The sequence below is a fragment of the Peromyscus maniculatus genome, chromosome 10 (genome assembly GCF_049852395.1).
Source record: "Peromyscus maniculatus bairdii isolate BWxNUB_F1_BW_parent chromosome 10, HU_Pman_BW_mat_3.1, whole genome shotgun sequence".
In the NCBI taxonomy this organism is placed as follows: Eukaryota; Metazoa; Chordata; class Mammalia; order Rodentia; family Cricetidae; genus Peromyscus; species Peromyscus maniculatus.
Genome location: NC_134861.1, coordinates 31,678,800 through 31,696,836, shown reverse-complemented (window position 1 = coordinate 31,696,836; position 18,037 = coordinate 31,678,800). Strand labels below are relative to the sequence as shown.

At 36.7% G+C, this 18,037-nt stretch overlaps 1 protein-coding gene across 10 annotated transcripts in view; it reads right to left on the bottom strand.

The window, feature by feature from the left end:
• Positions 1-18,037, bottom strand: part of Ccdc88a (coiled-coil and HOOK domain protein 88A) — a 157,683-nt gene that overhangs the window by 32,804 nt on the left and 106,842 nt on the right. For 8 of the 10 annotated variants that reach the window (XR_001576129.3, XR_013042861.1, XR_013042862.1 and 5 more), the window contains exons 16-18: positions 17,417-17,544; positions 10,254-10,395; positions 2,731-2,895 (exon numbers count right to left, since the gene is read on the bottom strand). Coding sequence is in view for 7 of the 10 variants with exons in the window: in XM_006993183.4 (XP_006993245.1) it covers positions 2,731-2,895; positions 10,254-10,395; positions 17,417-17,544 (435 nt within the window). In the remaining 3 variants the exon portion in view is untranslated. The remainder of the gene's footprint in view (positions 1-2,730; positions 2,896-10,253; positions 10,396-17,416; positions 17,545-18,037) is intronic. The other 2 variants (XM_015986687.3, XM_076546145.1) reach the window with 1 other exon arrangement.

Here is an 18,037-nt window from a genome sequence, read left to right as displayed (position 1 = left end):
AAGGACTTCTGAAGTATATCCAAAAAATTATATCATTTTCAATTTTTCCAGCATATAGAGCTATATTTTCTTCTTATGGTTAAACAAGTGAATTACTATATTAGTCGTGGACATTAAAATGGTAGGCATGGATATTACACATTTAAGATTAATTACTTATAAATTACATTTCCTAAAATCTAAATTTTTACTAAAAAGCATAACCAAAGAATCTACCATATAACAGAAATAAAACTTTAATATACAAAAAAACCCTAATTAGGCTAACTACTTACTATGTAGTCCTGACTACATAGAAAAATGATATAATGAATCACAATAGTTCTGTTGTATCTTCAATAGAAGACAAAGAAAACTTCACTTTTTTTTTTAAAGATTTATTTATTTATTATGTATACAGAATGTATGACCAGAAGAGGGCACCAGACCTTATTACAGGTGGTTGTGAGCCACCATGTGGTTGCTGGGAATTGAACTCAGGACCTCTGGAAGAGCAGTCAGTACTCTTTAACCTCTAAGCCATTTCTCCAGCCCGAAAACTTCACTTTTATAAATATAAACAACATATCACTGTGTAAAATGGAGGTTGTTATTTGATCCCCATAAAATCAAGACTGAGGAAGCAAGGTGTAGATGTGGCTGTAATAACAGCTCGAATCATCAGAAACTGGGAGACAGGTGAGCAAGACTGTGAGTCTGAGCTACATATGGAGAACCTGTCTCAAACAATAACCAAAATAGCAACAAGTAAACACACAGAAGCTGAGGCAGAGAATTACACTGTTCTCTTTTTAAATCATCTATTGAGAGGATGAAAAAAAAAAACATCTTGTTCAAATACACACACATACACACCTACACACACCTACCTATACACACACACACACACACACACACACACACACACACACACACACGTTTTATTTTTGTTTTTTGAGACAAGGTTTCTCTGTAGTGCTGGAGCCTGTCCTGGAACTCACTCTGTAGTGAGTTCAGGCTGGTCTTGAACTCACAGAGAACCTCTTGTCTCTGCCTTCCTAGTGCTGGGATTAAAGGTGTGCACCACCATTGCCTGGCCACATAGGGTATCATATAGTCTAGGCTGGTCTTGAACTCACCATGTAGCCAAGCCAGTCCATACATGATGTGCTGGTTAAAAATGAATGTCAACCTGACAGAATCTAGACTATCTAGGAAACAAATCTGGGTATGTCTGTGAGGGAACTGGTTAACTTGTGTTAGCACCATCACAGGGACTGGAGTACAGTACTGAACAGAAATGAAAAGGTGACCGGAGCAGTATCTCCGTTTCCTGACTGCAGATGCAATATGAACAGTGCCTCGGGCTCCTGTCGCCATGATTTCCTGCCTCGATGGACTCCATCCTCCAACTGTGAACCTCTCTTTCCTTCTTTAAGTTGCTTCTGACAAGTATCTTTGTAACTAATAGAGAATATTGTTACAAAGTGGGGCTGTTGTTGCAATAACCTGGCCATATGGTCCTCAGGCATTTGGAAGTAGAATCCAGGAACAATAGGGAAGAGTTTGGAACTTTGGGCTAGAAAAGCACTAGAATAATATAAGCAAGGGCCAATCTGGTGGGGCTTTGAGAGCAGAAGAGGAACACAGGCACTGGGAAAACTCTAGGGAGAACTTAGAAGTCATTCACGTTATATTGTGACAAATAATCTGGTTATATTCCTCCCATGCACTAAGACACTGAATTCAAAAGTCATGGACAAATTGCTTTGGTGGAGGAAATCTCAAAACAGGATAGCATTCACACCATGTCATGGTTACTGTAAGTCCCTTCCCCAAGGACCTCTAACTGCCGGGTTCCACCCAAAGAATACTCTTAACTGCTGGACTTTGCCCCTACCCCACAGAGTAAAAAGCCTACTCTCTTGGACATGAAATCCCACCCATCTCCACTGTGGAAAGCTCCACACTGAAAAGTTCCACCCCCTTCCCAAGAAACTCTATATAAATCCTGTATTCTGTTCAGTTTGCTGCTGTTTCTCACCCAAAGGCAGCCACCCTCCTGTTTTTTTCCCTCCCGATAAATCTCATATGACTTTGTGGTATTCATTGGCTCCTAGCTGCCAGGATACCTTTCCATCCCAGCTGTAATGCTTACAGTACCTGCTCGCTATTTTTAATCTGCCAAAGCCAGAAGGACAAACAAGGAAAGCAAAGATCCAAAAATGGCTGACAACAAGGAGAGGTTATTAAAGTACAGGACAGGTTCTGAGACAGCAGCTGTAATTAATTATTAAAGAGATTAGAACCATTAAAGAGAAGTCTTGTGCTCTTCACTGGGACATCAAAGGTGGCCTGAGTACAAGACTCCATTTTATGAAAATCAGTATTGATTTCAAAGGACACAGTTTAAACCGAGACTACTACTGAAGGAGTTCCCTGGTAGAAAACAACCAAGAAAGGAAGTCTTTTCCCAAGTCAGCCTGAAAGGCACACAGAGGCTGAGGATAATCCTGGAGCCACACCTTACTGGCAGAAGAACTTGATAGCACTGTCTACATGATACAGAGTGTTGATTAAGCTTGTGGCTGACTTACAAGAGGGTAAGGAGCAAAGCATACTAAATTTAGATCTTTTTTACATGATGAGCTAGACAAGAAAGTACAAAATAAATTAATAAAAGATAAATATATCCAACTATTCATTATTTCTGAAGAATTTTGTTCTTACTAAAATTTTTAAAATACTTACATTTCTTTCTACTTCGATTAATCTGTCTTTAACTTTCAGGAGTTCTCTGGTCGTTTCTTGACTTTCTCGCTCCCATTTACTATCTTCCCCAGAGACAGGAGGGGAGCTCTGCACCATCGTTTCCTCATCTTGTCTCTGTTTGAGAGCTTCATAATTTTTTTTCACCTAAAATTATTTAAAATATTTTAATGGGAAAAAAAATCACCAAGATTTTTATATTTCTCAATTACTTTTGGTCTGTATTGGTCTGGTAAATATGACAGATTATTTTAAAATGTGATAAATGTGTGATCACCATTACTGTGATCAAAGGCTTTTTGAAATACAGTTTAGGGGCTAGAGAGATGGTTCGGTGGTTAAAAGCACTTCTTGCTCTTCCAGAGAACCCAAGTATGCACAGTTCACAATCATCTCTAACTCCAGCTTCAGGACTCCCACCCTCACAACACACATAAACACACTTACACATACAAATAAATTGTAAAAGAAGACCTGGTGTGGTGATATTTTATTTCTGTTCTAACAAATAAAGCTTGCCTGGAGGATCAGAGAACAAAGCCAGCCACTATATTAAACATAGAGGTCAGGCAGTAGTAGCACACTCCTTTAATCCTAGCATTCAGGAGGCAGAGATTCATTTGGATCTCTGTGAGCTCAAGGCCACACTGGGAACAGAGCCAGGCATGGTGACACATGCCTTTAATCCCAGCACTTGTTAACCACAGAGGTCTGGAGGTCTCTATAGATAGACAGGAAGTGACAGCTGGGTGGAGTGAGGAAATAAGATGGCAGGGCACAGAAAGATATATAAGGCCTGAGTATACAGGAAGTAGCTCTGGAAGCTGAGGAGTTGGTAAGATGAGGTTGGTTGTGGCTTGTTCTGTTTCTCTGATCTTTCAGCTTTCACCCCAATATCGGGCTCTGGGTTTTCTATTAATAAGACCGTTTAGCAATTTGTGTTACACCCCAGGTTGGCCTTTGAACTCCTGATCTCACTTTCCATGACCTGTTAAGTGCTAAGACTAGAGATGTCAGCCACCACACTGGGCCTCAAATTGACTTAAAGTAGGTTGCAATAACACCAGAAAAGACTGAGTAATACACAGGTTTGAATTGCTACTAACATGAAAAAAATTGATCATCTTCTATGATCAAAAATTGCCAAAATTAACACCTCTCTGTAATTAAAAATTTTTTAAGATAAAAACCAGATTCTGTGTATGAATGTTTTATCTCATGAAGGAAGGTGTGTACAGCATGTGCATGCAGTGCCTGCTGAGGACAGCAGAGGGTAGAGGATCCACTGGAACTGGAGTTATCAACAGTTGTGAACTGTCATGTAGATGCTGGGAATTGAATCCAGGGACTCTGGAAGAGCAGCCAGTGTTCTTAATTGCTAAGCCATCTCCCTAATCCCTAAATATGCTATTTTTAAATGAGTGTATGAGTGTGTGTGTGTGTGTGTGTGTGTGCTCGCGCGCGCGCGCATACTTGAGTACAGGAATCTGCAAAGGCCAGAGGCTTCAGATCCCCTGGAGTTGAAGTTATAGGTGGTTGTGATCCACCTAATATGGGTGCTGGGAACCAAACTCAGATCCTCTGAAAGAACAGTATATACTCTGAACTGTTGAGCTATCTCTCTAGCCCATCTTTAATTCAAATTTACTATTATACTTATCTTGCTCTACTAGTTTATTTTAGATATTTATAGTACATTTAAAAATTAGCATCATAGTTTATATTAAGGGCAGAAATGACTGAAATAGTTCATGTTGTACAAAACTTAAGGAAGCCTTTATTAATTCAGCAGTAAACTAGTATCACTACTAGTGAGTTAGAAAATGGCAAGAGAAGAAAAAAAGCTAGGATGGAATGGAATGTTATGTATGGCCGGAGTTCTTGGATACTCCTGTTTTCTCACACAGTCTTTTTGCTAGGCTTACAAAAGCTGTGGTCAAATAAATGCAATATTAAGGAGAGCTTACATAAGAAGAAAAGTGTTATGTCAGGTATATACTATTTTGTTTTTCTTTTGCAAGAAGAGTTTAACTGTGTTTGATAACAAGAGTGGAAAATAACAACCAAAAATAGGAGAGCTGGAAATAAAATTCAATGTTTCTGAGTTATACTCTGTTCATGTGTTCCTTTAGCTTACATGTCACTAATCAAAATCCTTATATTCACAAAGGAAATGAATAAAGTGTGAATTAAAACAAAATATTCTACAACAAATCAATGCAGAGTCAATTTAAAACTAAAAGTCCATTAAGTTCAAGTTTAAAGCAATTAATAACGGTATTATAAATCATACTGTAATTTCAAATTTCCAGTGATTATCAAAGATAATGTAACCTTTTAGAACTGAGGTATAATCTATATACAGTTTCTAATGCACTGATTATAAGAGAGATGTGGTCTATTTTTTACAATAACATATATCTATGTAACTTATCAACATGATAAGAGTATTTCTATCACTTTAGAAGGATCACTCCTTACAAGACAAAATTGTTTTGCTTTTTTCACCAAATTTAGTGTTTCATGCTCTAAATGTAATTACCCAATATGTAATCTTTTTATGTACATTTTTCTGAGCATATTCTTATGCTTTACTAATATATTAAATTAATCAATAATTTTTTCCTCTTTTCTACTGTTGTACTGTCTCTTACTATATGGGTATACCAAAATTTCTTTATTCAATTATCAGATGAGGATCACTGAGTTTATTTCCAGTTTTTAATAAAATCTTGTGTGTATACGTTTATAGATGTTTACTTGTGTACATATACGTTCACATGCCTTTGAAGACGAGAGGTGTATTCCTCAACTGCTCTCACTTTAAAAACATTACACAAGTAGCTGGAGAGATGGCTCAGCAATTAAGAGTAGCTTGCTGCTCTTTCACAGGACCTGAGTTTATGTCCCATCATCCATGTTGGGTTACTAACAACTAAATGCTCGTAACTCCAGTTCCAGAGGTTTCAACACCCTCTTCTGGTCTCCACAGGCACTTGTGCACTTAAAGCATACACACACACACACACACACACACACACACACACACACACACACACATTTAAAAAATAATTTAAAAAAATCAGATAACATGATCAAGTTGGTTTCATTCCAGGGATGCATGGACAGTCTGGCACATACAAATCAAATCAATAAATCAAGCAATGCAGGACCTAAATGGTCTCTGGGACACAATTCATTGCATCACTTCAATAGATGCAGAAAAGGTTTCTGATAAAGTTTAACATCTCTTCATGATAAAAGCCCTTGAAGAAATTAGAATATAAGCCCATATCTCAACATAATAAATACTATGTTCAACAAACCTATAACCAACATTATACTAAGCAGGGAAAAACTGAAACCATTTCATCTAAAATCTGGACTGAAGCAAGAATGTCTATCTTCTCTACTGTTGCTCATCTAGACTTGAAGTCCTAGCTATAGCAGTAAGGCAAGACAAGGAATAAAAAAAGAGCAAACAGAAAAAGAAGTCAAACTATCCACATTGTTGGACAACATGATCCTATATGGAAAAGACCTTAGGAGTTCCATCAAAAACACATCGATCTGATTGATTAAATACTTTTACTGAAGTAGCCACATACAAAACCATCATCCAGAATCAGAGTTTTCTATATAGTGATGATGAGCATGCTGAGAAAAGAACTAGGAAAGCATCCCCATTTACAAAAGTGTCAGGAAAAAGACAAAACATCTAGGAGTAAATCTAAGAGGCTAAACACCTTTACAAAGAAATCTTTAAAACGCAGAAGAGATAAGGATTCTAGCAGATAGAAAGTCCTCCCATGCTCATGGATTTTAAAAATGGCCATATTCCACCAAAATTTTGTAATCAGCTGATCAACCTATCTTCTAATTTAATTTGGATTATATTTGGTATTACATTGAATTAACAGATTCATATGTGATCTCCTTATTTATTTATTCTAGTCCTGGGGACCAAATCTAAGTTTTCCACAATCTGGACAAGTGCTAAAGCACTGAGCTATCTGCAAACCTAAGACATGTCCTATCAACAATATAGAACACTTAATGATATGGTACCACCTGCATTTACTAAGGTACTCTTTATATTTTATCAATGCAGAGTTCTTTAAAGTACTTCATGGTATTTTACAGTATTATAAATGATATTTTTCGTTTAAATTTTCTTTAATTTTTCATTGTTAATATATACAAATATGGTTAAGAGTTTTATATACTGACTTTTAACCTAGGACACTTGATAAAATAAACTTTGTATAATTTTCTTAAATTCTTTAGAATTTCCTGCCAAAATAATCATGTCAGAAGTCAATATGTTTCATCCTTTCAAATTTGTATTTTTGGGGCTAAAGAAGTGGTTCAGTGGTTAAGAGCGCTTACTGCTCTTCCAGAGCACCCATGTTTGACTTGCAGTCACAACAGGTGGTGCACAGCCACCTATAACTACAGCTTCAGCGTACCCACCACTCTCTTCTGACCTCCACAGGCACCTGCATACCTACACACAAATATCAGCATTCTTTTCTTTATCCTAATACATTAAGACCAACAACACAGTGTTTAATAGAAATAGTGAGAGCAATATCTTTGCTTTTTCTCCCTGGAAGTAAATAGTCTTTTATCATTAAGAACGATGTGCATGGGCTGGAGAGATGGCTCAGCGATTAAGAGCACTGGCTGCTCTTCCAGAGGTTTTGAGTTCCATTCCCAGCAACCACATGATGGCTCACAACTGTCTGTAATTCTAGTTCTAGGGGATTTGACACCTTCACACCAATGCATATAAAATAAAGTTTAAAAAATATTAAAAAAAAAAGAATGATGTTCAGTGTAGGTCACCTATAAACACCCTTTATTGATTTAATAAAGTTCTTTTTATATGTGAGATAGGTATTAAATCCTTTAACTATAGTTGTGGACAGGTCATTCTCCATGTAGTTCTAGCAATACTGCCATAGTTTGAAGCTGTTGTTAGACATGAGAACATTTTAATCTTGCTATATTATTAAGCTAAAATCATTTAAAAAACTTTTTTTATTTATTTATTTATTTTTTTTTATTTTTTTGAGACAGGGTTTCTCTGTGTAGCTTTGGTACCTTTCCTGGGACTCACTTTGTAGACCAGGCTGGCCTCAAAATCACAGAGATCTGCCTGGCTCTGCCTCCTGAGTGCTGGGATTAAAGGTGTGCGCCACCACTGCCTGGCAATCATTTTAAAATTTTTAGTTGAGATAAGTCATTGCTATAAAATTATTTAAATAGCTTTCTTTTTTTTCTTTTTTGGTTTTTTGAGACAGGGTTTCTCTGTAGCTTTGGAGCCTGTCCTGGACTACCTCTGTAGAACAGGCTGGCCTTGAACTCACGAGATCCACCTGCCTTTGCCTCCCGAGGGCTGGGATTACAGGCGTGCCCACCACCGCCTGGCTAATAGCTTTCTTTTGATTAGTGTTACAATGATATTTTTTTTTTTTTTTGTCAAAATTTCTTGTAGTTGGCATTTCAGTAGGTTTTACTTTTCCATTGAATATTATCATCTCTGCTTTAGAATGGGGATGTTTAGACCTTTTTACAGTAAATATAACTGATCTGATTTGGTTTAAAACTTCCCCTTTATTATTTATTTTCTATTTGTCTAGTCTGTACTTTGTTCTGTTTCTTTCTGCCTTCCTTTGGATTTTTAAAAATTCCCTTTCATATTTCTACGTCACAGTATAAATTTCAGAATCTATTTTCAAGTAAAATGCCTCATCATGCACAGTATTGAAAGGTTAGAAAAGTATAATTCCATATTCATGTATACAGGAGTAAGGGCTAAAGTTAAAGATAATGATGGAATTTGGTATCTCTCATGTTTAGACTTAAAGCACAAAAAACAACTCATGTACTAACCTACTTATTTTCTTGCTGAATAGCTTCATGGAGTTATCATTATCTGTAGCCTACAAATATTGTTTAAGAGTATGAAATTCAGGACATAAAGCTGATTAATAATCATTTATGCCAACAAAGCAGAACTCTGAACCAGTGCAGGTTCCACAATGGCAAAATCTGTGACAAATACCAGTAAAGATGCTATAGGTATATGGTGAACAAAAAGTCTTCCCTTTCTGCAGAAAAAACTCAAATGTGGTTAACTGTTTCTCTAGAATAGTGGCTCTCAATCTTTTAATGCAGTTCTTAATGTTGTGGTGATCTCCAAACCATAAAATTATTTCATTGCTACTTCATAACTGTAATTTTGTTGTTATGAATCATAATGTAAATATATGATACACAGGATATCTGATGTGCAACTTCCAAAGGAGTTGTGACTCACATGTTGAGAACAACTGTTCTAAAAGCATAATAAAACTAGAATATTAGAGTATTAGGTAATAATGCTTACGGGGGGGGGAGGCCAAGACTGGTAGACTATCTGGAAAGCTCATTACCTAATAGAAAGCAGGATAACTGGATTTCTCTACAGGCAGCAACTCTTATAATCGGTATGCACATTTTGGAGATTTTAAATTTATGCCTTTAGAGTTGTAAGACTTAATGACTATTATGAAGCACCAAGTCTCCAAACCAGAGCAGCTCTTTCCTACTCCAGTGTGAATCTTCTGTTCTACTTGAACCATAATCTGGTACAAAAATATGTCTCATGGACCAGCAAGACAGTTCAGTAGTTTAAGGTCTTTGCTGCCAAACCTGACAACCTGAGTTTGATCCCCAGGACGCATATGGTAGAAGTTGTCTACACATTGTCCTTTGACCTCCACAGGCAACAGGCATGCTGTGGTGTGTCCTCACTCCTATGTGTGTGAATGTGTGTGTGTGTGTGTGTGTGTGTGTGTGTGTGTGTGTGTGTGTGTATACAAACAGAAGTAAATGAAAAATTTTAAAGAATCAGTATCACATAATTATGTGGAGAGACACCTACGAGTGCCTAGCCATCTACTTGAATTTCCTAGGGTGATTTTGAATAGATTAGTTCTGAATGTGGCCTACAGTAATCTCATCACTCCATCTGTTTGTCACATAGAGCACTTCTACAATCCCTGTGCCTAGGAAAGATGTAGGATGATCAACTAGCTCAAGGCTATCCTTGGCTACATGGTATGTTTAAGGCCAATCTGTGCTACAAGAGAGCCTGTCTAATAAGATCAGCTGCTTTCCTATACCACACCTAATACTGACCTCTATGTCTTCACAGTCATATCTTTATTGATTAAAATTTACCTGGAGGCTCAGCAAGAAAAATGCACCAGAGAAAGGTAATCAGCATCTCAAAAACTGAGTTTCTGAAACAAAATAAGCATGCTTCTTGTCCATCCCACTTCTACAATTCTTCCTGTGTCCTCACCTATAAGAGGGACTATTACATACTTGAAAATATACTCCCACATAGATGAAACAGAATGAAATACTAACATAAATATACTCAAGTTTTTATTTTCTCTTTATGTTTTTCTGTTCCAACACTTATAAAGCAATTTTGAAGAAAAAAAACTTACTGTTTTTAGTTCTTGGCGCAATTGTTGATTGTAATTTGTAGACTCTTCCAACCGAGCTTCTAAAGCAGCAATTTTTTCTTCTTTTATTTCAAGGGACTTCTTAAGAGTGGATTCTAATTTTGATTCCAAAAGTTTGTACCTACTATCCAAGTACAAGAGTAATTTAGTTTGTCACTAGATGTCAAAACATTTTTAGAGACAAGCTATGACTACAACATTGATGTATGAAATGATATCTATAAACCTTCAGGTTTGGTGTAAACTATCCTCCTCTTAGTGGTGGTCACAGCACAAAATTTAGTAAGTAAACAGAACTCTAAATTACTGTCAAGACCACCAAAAGAGCAATTTATGCTCAAAAAGGGAAACTGAATGACTAGATTCTCAAATATTTCTTCTGGTTTTATAAGACTAAAATAGAAAAAAAGAAGTTGATGTATCCATTATATCTCACATATGCCTGTGAGATTAGTATGTATGCATTTTTACATAATGGCCAACATGAGCAGTTAAGACTTAAAACTCAACATAAGCTGGGCATAGTGACACACACCTTTTATTCCCACACTTGGAAGGCACAGACATGCCTAGCCTACAAAGAGAGTTCCAGGCTAATTAGGACTACATAGTCAGACTAAACAAAACAAAAGCAAAACAAAACACCTCAATACTGGCTGCCTTTAAACAGTTACAATAAAAAAGACAATGCCATACTCACGGCACATAGTGGTAAGAGCCAGACAGATGTGAATACCAATATTCTAGTTACTTTACAATATTTTAGAATGCGTAAGTCAGTTATTAAGTAATTTAAAAAAAATGCATATGTGATGTATGCATATGTACACACATTTATGTGCCATGGGCAAGAGGGTACCCTTTTCTGTTGCTGTCTTAAGTCTCCTGACAGGGCCTGTCACTGAACCTGGAGTTTGTTTTTCAGTTAAGCAGGATGGCCATCATATCCCAGATATCTTTCTGGTCTTTCTGTTGTACAGTCCCTTATCCCCAACCCCACCCACAGTTGCAGGCACACATACTATACCCAGCTTTCTACATGGGTACTAAGGATGCAAACTCAGGTCTCCACACTTGCATACCAATTTCAGAGTATACAGTAAAATAAAGGTTTCAGTTAATGCACATTTTATACCTAAAGAACCCAAAGAGATAGCTGGGTGTGGTGGTGCTTGCTAATGCATGCTTGTAATATTAGCATCTGAGAGGTGAAAGCAAGAGCATAAGGAGCAGAGTTCAAGATCATCATCAGCAACATCGCCAGTTAGAAGCCAGTCTGAACTACACAAGATCCTACCTAAGTATCTGCAAATGAATCTAAAGACAAAACCTTTGGGCAAATGAGACCCTGGAAAAGAGTAAACTGGCCTAATGGTATAGCACATTTCCAATAGGATAGAATTTCATAAATCTTCCCAAAGTTTTGTTTCTGCTGTTCTCTACAGACATATAATGCAAATGGTATTTTTGTAGTCCCATTCAATTAAAAATTAAGTTGGCTTTGGAGTTGGAGTATGACTCTCTCCTTTTCTAAACCCAAACATGCTTGTTAAAGGAAAATCCAAAATCTCTGCCTCATGTCAGAAGAGCCACCTGGTATGGAACAAAGAAAAACAAAATTAAGAAACTATTCTATTGTCACTAATCTCATAATCCTTTGGTTTTGACTCTTTAAAATCTTAAGGTGTAATTTATAATCTATATGTAAACTTTCTGTTGTGATATGAATGGTCATATAGAGTACTAACTAATTCTAGAAATAAGCTTCATCTAGCTTCCTGTACATGATTTCAGGCTTGAATCTGAAGCAGGTAACTAGGAAATAAGTTTGTGTACCTGGATGTATTTAACAGATTGTGGTCCTTTAAACTTCTCAGTGATCTGCTGCATATGACATTTGAACTGTGACCATTCCTGACAGTGACCTTTGGGATCACTAAGAAAATGATGGGGCCCCATCATGATGAATCCACTTGGATTGTGGTAACACCATTAAGCGAACAAACACCACCCAAAGATTAGCTTTGGCTACAAACTGCTCAGGACAACTTCAAACTGGTTAGCTAAGATGGTCCAGCCTTGTAGACTACTCCAGTCAGGACTTCAGATAAGCCCTGCACTTTCCATCACACCAAGATTAGACACCAGCTAGCTCTCCTAAGACTTGACCATTATCTCAATTTTCTCAGGGTCCCCTAAAGATGCTGTCACCCCCAGGCAACAGGAAGTAATTTTAAGAACATGACACCCACATTCTCAAGAGATGGATTGGGTGATTTTTGGTTGTTCTGTGGATTACGGATTTTCATGATCATTTAGGGGTATTGCCTGGTCAAGTTGTTACTCGTCATAGTCAGGAAGGAAACTAAGCAAAGGAGATTAAGATTCAGGTATCTCATTCTGAAAAGAAAAAAAAGGGGGGGATATAGGGATGGTAGAATAAAAGGGTGTATTATTGAATCTACTTTAAAACTAAAAAGCAACTATTAATCTCAAATATTTTACATTGGTATGGATTTTTGAATATTGATACAAATTTAAGGTTGTTTTTGTTAGAACATACTGTATATATGTTTCTAGTCTTGTTTAAGGTATTGTACCTACGCAGCTCATTTAAAAATGTAAAGTTCTAGTCCTTGAAAGCTATTATTACAAACTATTTAGGATAATAAAGAAATGCAGGTTAGTAGTTAGTCAACTATATCAAACTCGTAGTCATGTAGGTATGTTTTCAAGGTCAAACAGATATATTTTAAACAGATAGGTGGTTGTCTTCAAACACTTCAGAGATCTATAGAATATGGCATTTAAGATGTTTTAATAACCTAAGGTTTTTCATGACAGTGAGACGCAACTGCTCCAGGCAGTACCAATTTACTTCAAAAAAGGGCATCAAAGAACCTTCACATGGAGTTTGCATTAATTGTGGCAAAGTTAGCCACTGGGCAAGAAACTACCCGCGCTGACAGAATGTTGTCCAAATTGGACAAGTAGGACACAAAAGAAGGCGACTGCTGAACTTTGCCAAGACAAGGTAGGCCAGTCCTTTGAAATTCCTGCTTCACAAAAAGTCTGTCAGATATTCTAGGCCAAAGATAGATGCCCCAACATTGCAGAGGAACCTTGGGTAACTGTCTAGGCAGCCAGCTGTCTCTGTCATTTCTATAGTTTTGGAAGTTGTTTGCTCTGCACTTCCTGTTTACTCAGGTAATAGATCCTTCTTGGGTCTCTGATGGGGTTGAAGATGAGACAGTTATAGTTACAGTTTTCCTTATTACCAAATTCAGAAAGAAAAAAAAAACCCAAAAGACTGAAGGACATAAAAGCTTAAGTTGTTTATCTAAGAAAATGTTTTAAGGTCTAAAAAGATTTTTCTAGGCTGGTAATACAAGTTGTGATAGAAGGCAAATTAGGTACAAAGCTTTGGACTCACTAAGATAGGAAAGATAATAAGAGTATCTTCTCCCTAATTTGCCAAATACAAATGGACTGGACATTCTGAATGTAATTCTTACTTGATAATTGTTCTTATTGTATATAGTTTTAGTTTGTTAAAACTTTTCCTTTTTATTTAGACAAAATTGGGGAAACGTGGGATTTTTGTTCACACTGACACTCTTAGACTGGCAATAAAGTTTACCGTGAATCAGAGATCAGAGTTAGGAACTAGGAGTTAGGAATTTACCAAAATTAGCCACAGAGGTTTTAGAGGACACAGGATATATATATAGAGAGAGACATAGGAAGTAGTAGGGAGGGGCTTAGAAAGATCTCAGGTCTTTTTGGATCATGACAGGAGAAATAGAGATGTCACTGGTGGCTTCTCTGCTGCTTCTCTGATTCAAGGTAAACTTTTATTAGCAGTCTCGGAGTGTTTGTGTAAACAAATATACCACAACACCACCCTGTTTCTGTAATTAACACTTTGTAATTCAAGTGCAAAAGTGTGTATATGCCATATATGCAGGTGCTTGTAGAGGACAAAAGGGTCATTAGATCCCCCTGGGACTGGAGTTGAAAGTGGTTGTAAGCCATACAACATGGGTGCTGAGAACCGAACTTGGGTCCTCTGTAAATGCAGCAAGTACTCGTAGCCACATAGCCATCTTTTCAGCACCTATAATTAATTTTTATATTTTCTGTCTGAAGACTTTAAGTTTCATGAATACGAAGAACAAATCTCATTCATTTTGGTGTTGGATTAATTCTACAACTGGCTTTTAATATATTTACTAAGTCTGATTTTGGCTGCATTTAATTTATGATACCTGAATTGCTTTAGACAGTTGTGGAGGTGTTGTACAGTAAGAAGAGAAAAATAAAAATCTCAGGTGAGCAGAAAAAAATTCCTGAAAATATAAATTCCAAGAAACAACTATATTTAAAAAGAAAATAGGATAAAGAGACAAAAGCAATCACAACTGCAGCAATGACTTACTTTGTTATATATTTACATATCTGATCCCACCAGTAACCTATATATGCTTTAATGGTAAGAAAGAAACCACCTGAGTAATAGCTGTTGCTTCAAAGTGGCAGTGACATTAATTAGAAAGACAAGAGTAACAAAGGAATTAGGAACATCACCTAAAACTTATAGGCATAAATTCCAAGATGGAGAAGATGAAAGACTAAAAGTATTTGTACCTGTGAGCCTTTATTTTATTTGTAACATAAAAGTTTACTTTCTAGTTAAAGGAAGCTGATTTAGTGGCTTAAGACATTGCATTCTTCTCTGTTCTTTCCAAAATTTAGTTATCAAATGCTTTCCAATCACATTTCCTGAAAGTTTTAGTTTGCCAATATACCGTTTTTGTTTTTTTTTCCCCCAGAGCTGAGGACTGAACCCAGGGCCTTGAACTTGCTAGGCAAGCACTCTACCACTGAGCTAAATTCCCAACCCCCACAGTTTTTAATCTCAAAAGCTTTTATTATATAAACAAACATGTGGAACTGGGCCTGGTGGTGCATGGCTTTAATCTCAACACTTGGGAGGCAGAGGCAGGTGGGTCTCTGTGAGTTCAAGGCCAGCCTGGTCTACAGAGTGATTTCTGGGACAGTCAGGGATACAGAGAGAAACCCTGTCTTGAAAAACCAATAATAATAATAATAATAATAATAATAATAATAATAATAATAATAATAGAATAAACAAACATAGGATAATGAATGTTATCACATCTTGTTTGCAGGTTTTAAATTGCTCTAAGAATCAACTAATACTGGCTCCCTGTAAGAATTAAGGCTTGGGAAGTGGTAAGAAGCACTAAGAGAGGCTCATCTAAACTGGGCTCATAAATTTTAATGAAAGTATCACTTAGGTCAAAACATGCTTTGCCAACAACACAAAATAGTGTTTTATAAACAACAGGTAATCTGATTAAAGAAATGATACAGATAATCTATATTAAGATAGTCCAGACAGACGTCAGAAAAGGTGTTAGAAACTCCAGAACTATAGTTAGGGATGGCTGTGAACCACCACATGGGTGCTGGGAATAGAACCCTTGTCCTCTGCAAGAGCAACAAGTAGTTTTGTTTCAAGACAGGGTTTCTCCGTGTAGTCCTGTCTGTCCTGGAACTCACTGTGTAGACGAGGCTGGCCTTGAACTCAGAGATCCACTGTCTCTGCCTCTAGAGTGCTAGATTAGAGGTGTGCAGCACCACACCCAGGCGCAGCCAGTGTTCTTTGATCACTGTGCCATCTCTAAGCTCCTGGCTGCCTGACTCATAACTGAGTAGCAAAATGCCTAGTTATTTCTTTGTGTGATAGAGCTGACCATTTAAATTATCAACCTACAGACTAGTCTCAAAACTATACCATTAAATGCCAAATAATAAGCATTAATTCCTCCTAACTTGTATATATTAATTTATATTAATGTATATGCATAAAATATCAAAGCTAGAATAGTAAATAATACAACGAAGTTGTATAAATATAATAGTACCAGTGAATTAAAATCTATTCTACATAAAAAAAGCATTCTTTTTATTTTTATTTTCTTTCTGTGTGTATGATGTGTGATTAAGCCATGTTCACGTGTATGCTAGTGGAAGCTAAAGTTGACATCTGGTGTCTTCCTGGATCACTCTTATGTACTGAGGCTCGGTCTCTTGATGAACCAGAAAATGAACAATTTCAGTTTGTCCATCTAGCAAGCTTGCTTCAGAGATTATAGGTGGCCACTATGTCCCACTTGGCTTTCATGTAAGTTTTGAAGATCCTAACTCTGGTCTCCATAATTGCAAAGTGAGGGCTTTATCCACTCAGCCATCTCCCCAGCCTCAAATAATAGTCTTACAGAAAAGGTTTAATTACATGTATTTGCGTATATGTATGTGAGCATACATGCCACAGAATGTGTATGGAGGTCAGAAGAAAATCTGCCAGAGTTGGTTTTCTCCTTCTACCATGTGACTCCTAAGAATTAAGCTTATAGGCTACCCAATGAGCCATCTTATTGGCCCAACAAACAGTATTCTTAAGAGTAGACATCTAGTCTAGCTCAAACACGTGGCCCTTTGGATACTAAATAAAAGACTACTTGGTGGATCTCTGTGAGTTTGAGCCCAGCTTGTGTACAGAACAAGTTCCAGGACAACTAGGGCTGCACAGAGAAATCCTGTCTCAAAAGACAAACAAAATCAGATTAATCCTAACTAAAAAACTATGATTACATGGTCAGAAATTTTAAAAGAAATCTGTATCAACCATTTTAAAAGTTAAAGAGTAATTTTTATACCATTTGTCCACATCATTTTCATACATTGTGTCTCAATATATATTTTTCTTTCATACATTCCCCCTTTCAGTCCATGTCTAGCAACAAAATAAAAGAACTGAGCCACTTAACCAAATGACAAACAAAATGTCAAAAATGAGCTAACTGCTTATTTCCTGAGAGGAATGTTTTGTTGGTTGGTTCTTCACTCTACTCTCAAAGGCAGTTTCTAAGCTTCTGCCACTTTAGGCATCTTGCTTTTATAGAAATTGTTTTCTTATAAATTACTGGGTTGTCTTTATTATTTCTTTCTGTTCTTACAGAACTTTCTCCAAAACAAGGAAGGAACCAGAAACAAAAAAAGTATTGTTTGGGCAAAATTTCCCCAGATAAAAACTACAGCTATTTCCTAGTACTCACCTGTCATCAGTACTTTGCTCATCATGTAAGAGTCGCTCTTTATTTAAACCTATCTTCTCAAGTTCATGTGTTAATTTTTCGAGATCATTGTTCATTTGTTGCGTCTTCAATTTTTCACTTACTAAGTCCTTGTTTTAAAAAGAATGTACAACTCACTCAAATGTCAAGAAAAGAAAGTCAGTCAAGACTTAATTACTACAACAGAAGACATCATTTCAACCAGATAAGAAAGGTCACTAACACTGTCTTTTATTACCAAGAAGTAGCTAAGTAGTATACTTCACCCAAGCTGAAACCATTTCTTAATAATCTCTTCTTGTTCAAAATACTGTTGAAAAACATTTTTATTAAAAATAACCTCTTTCCTTGTGTTGCTGCTTCTTTATAATGCTAAGTTATAAAAGGAGAGGGAACTCTTTCCTGGTAAGCATACAAGATAGGCTGGAAAACTGTAAATATTCAAACATTTAATGAAGCACAAAAACTTACATGCACATTCGTTCCTATGAACTTATGTGAGATCTAACACCCTTCCCTTATGACAAATCTTTCTTGTGGTAGAAGAGGCCTAACACATGCATCTGAAGAATTAGGGACATTTTTTTATTGGCCTGTTGCTCA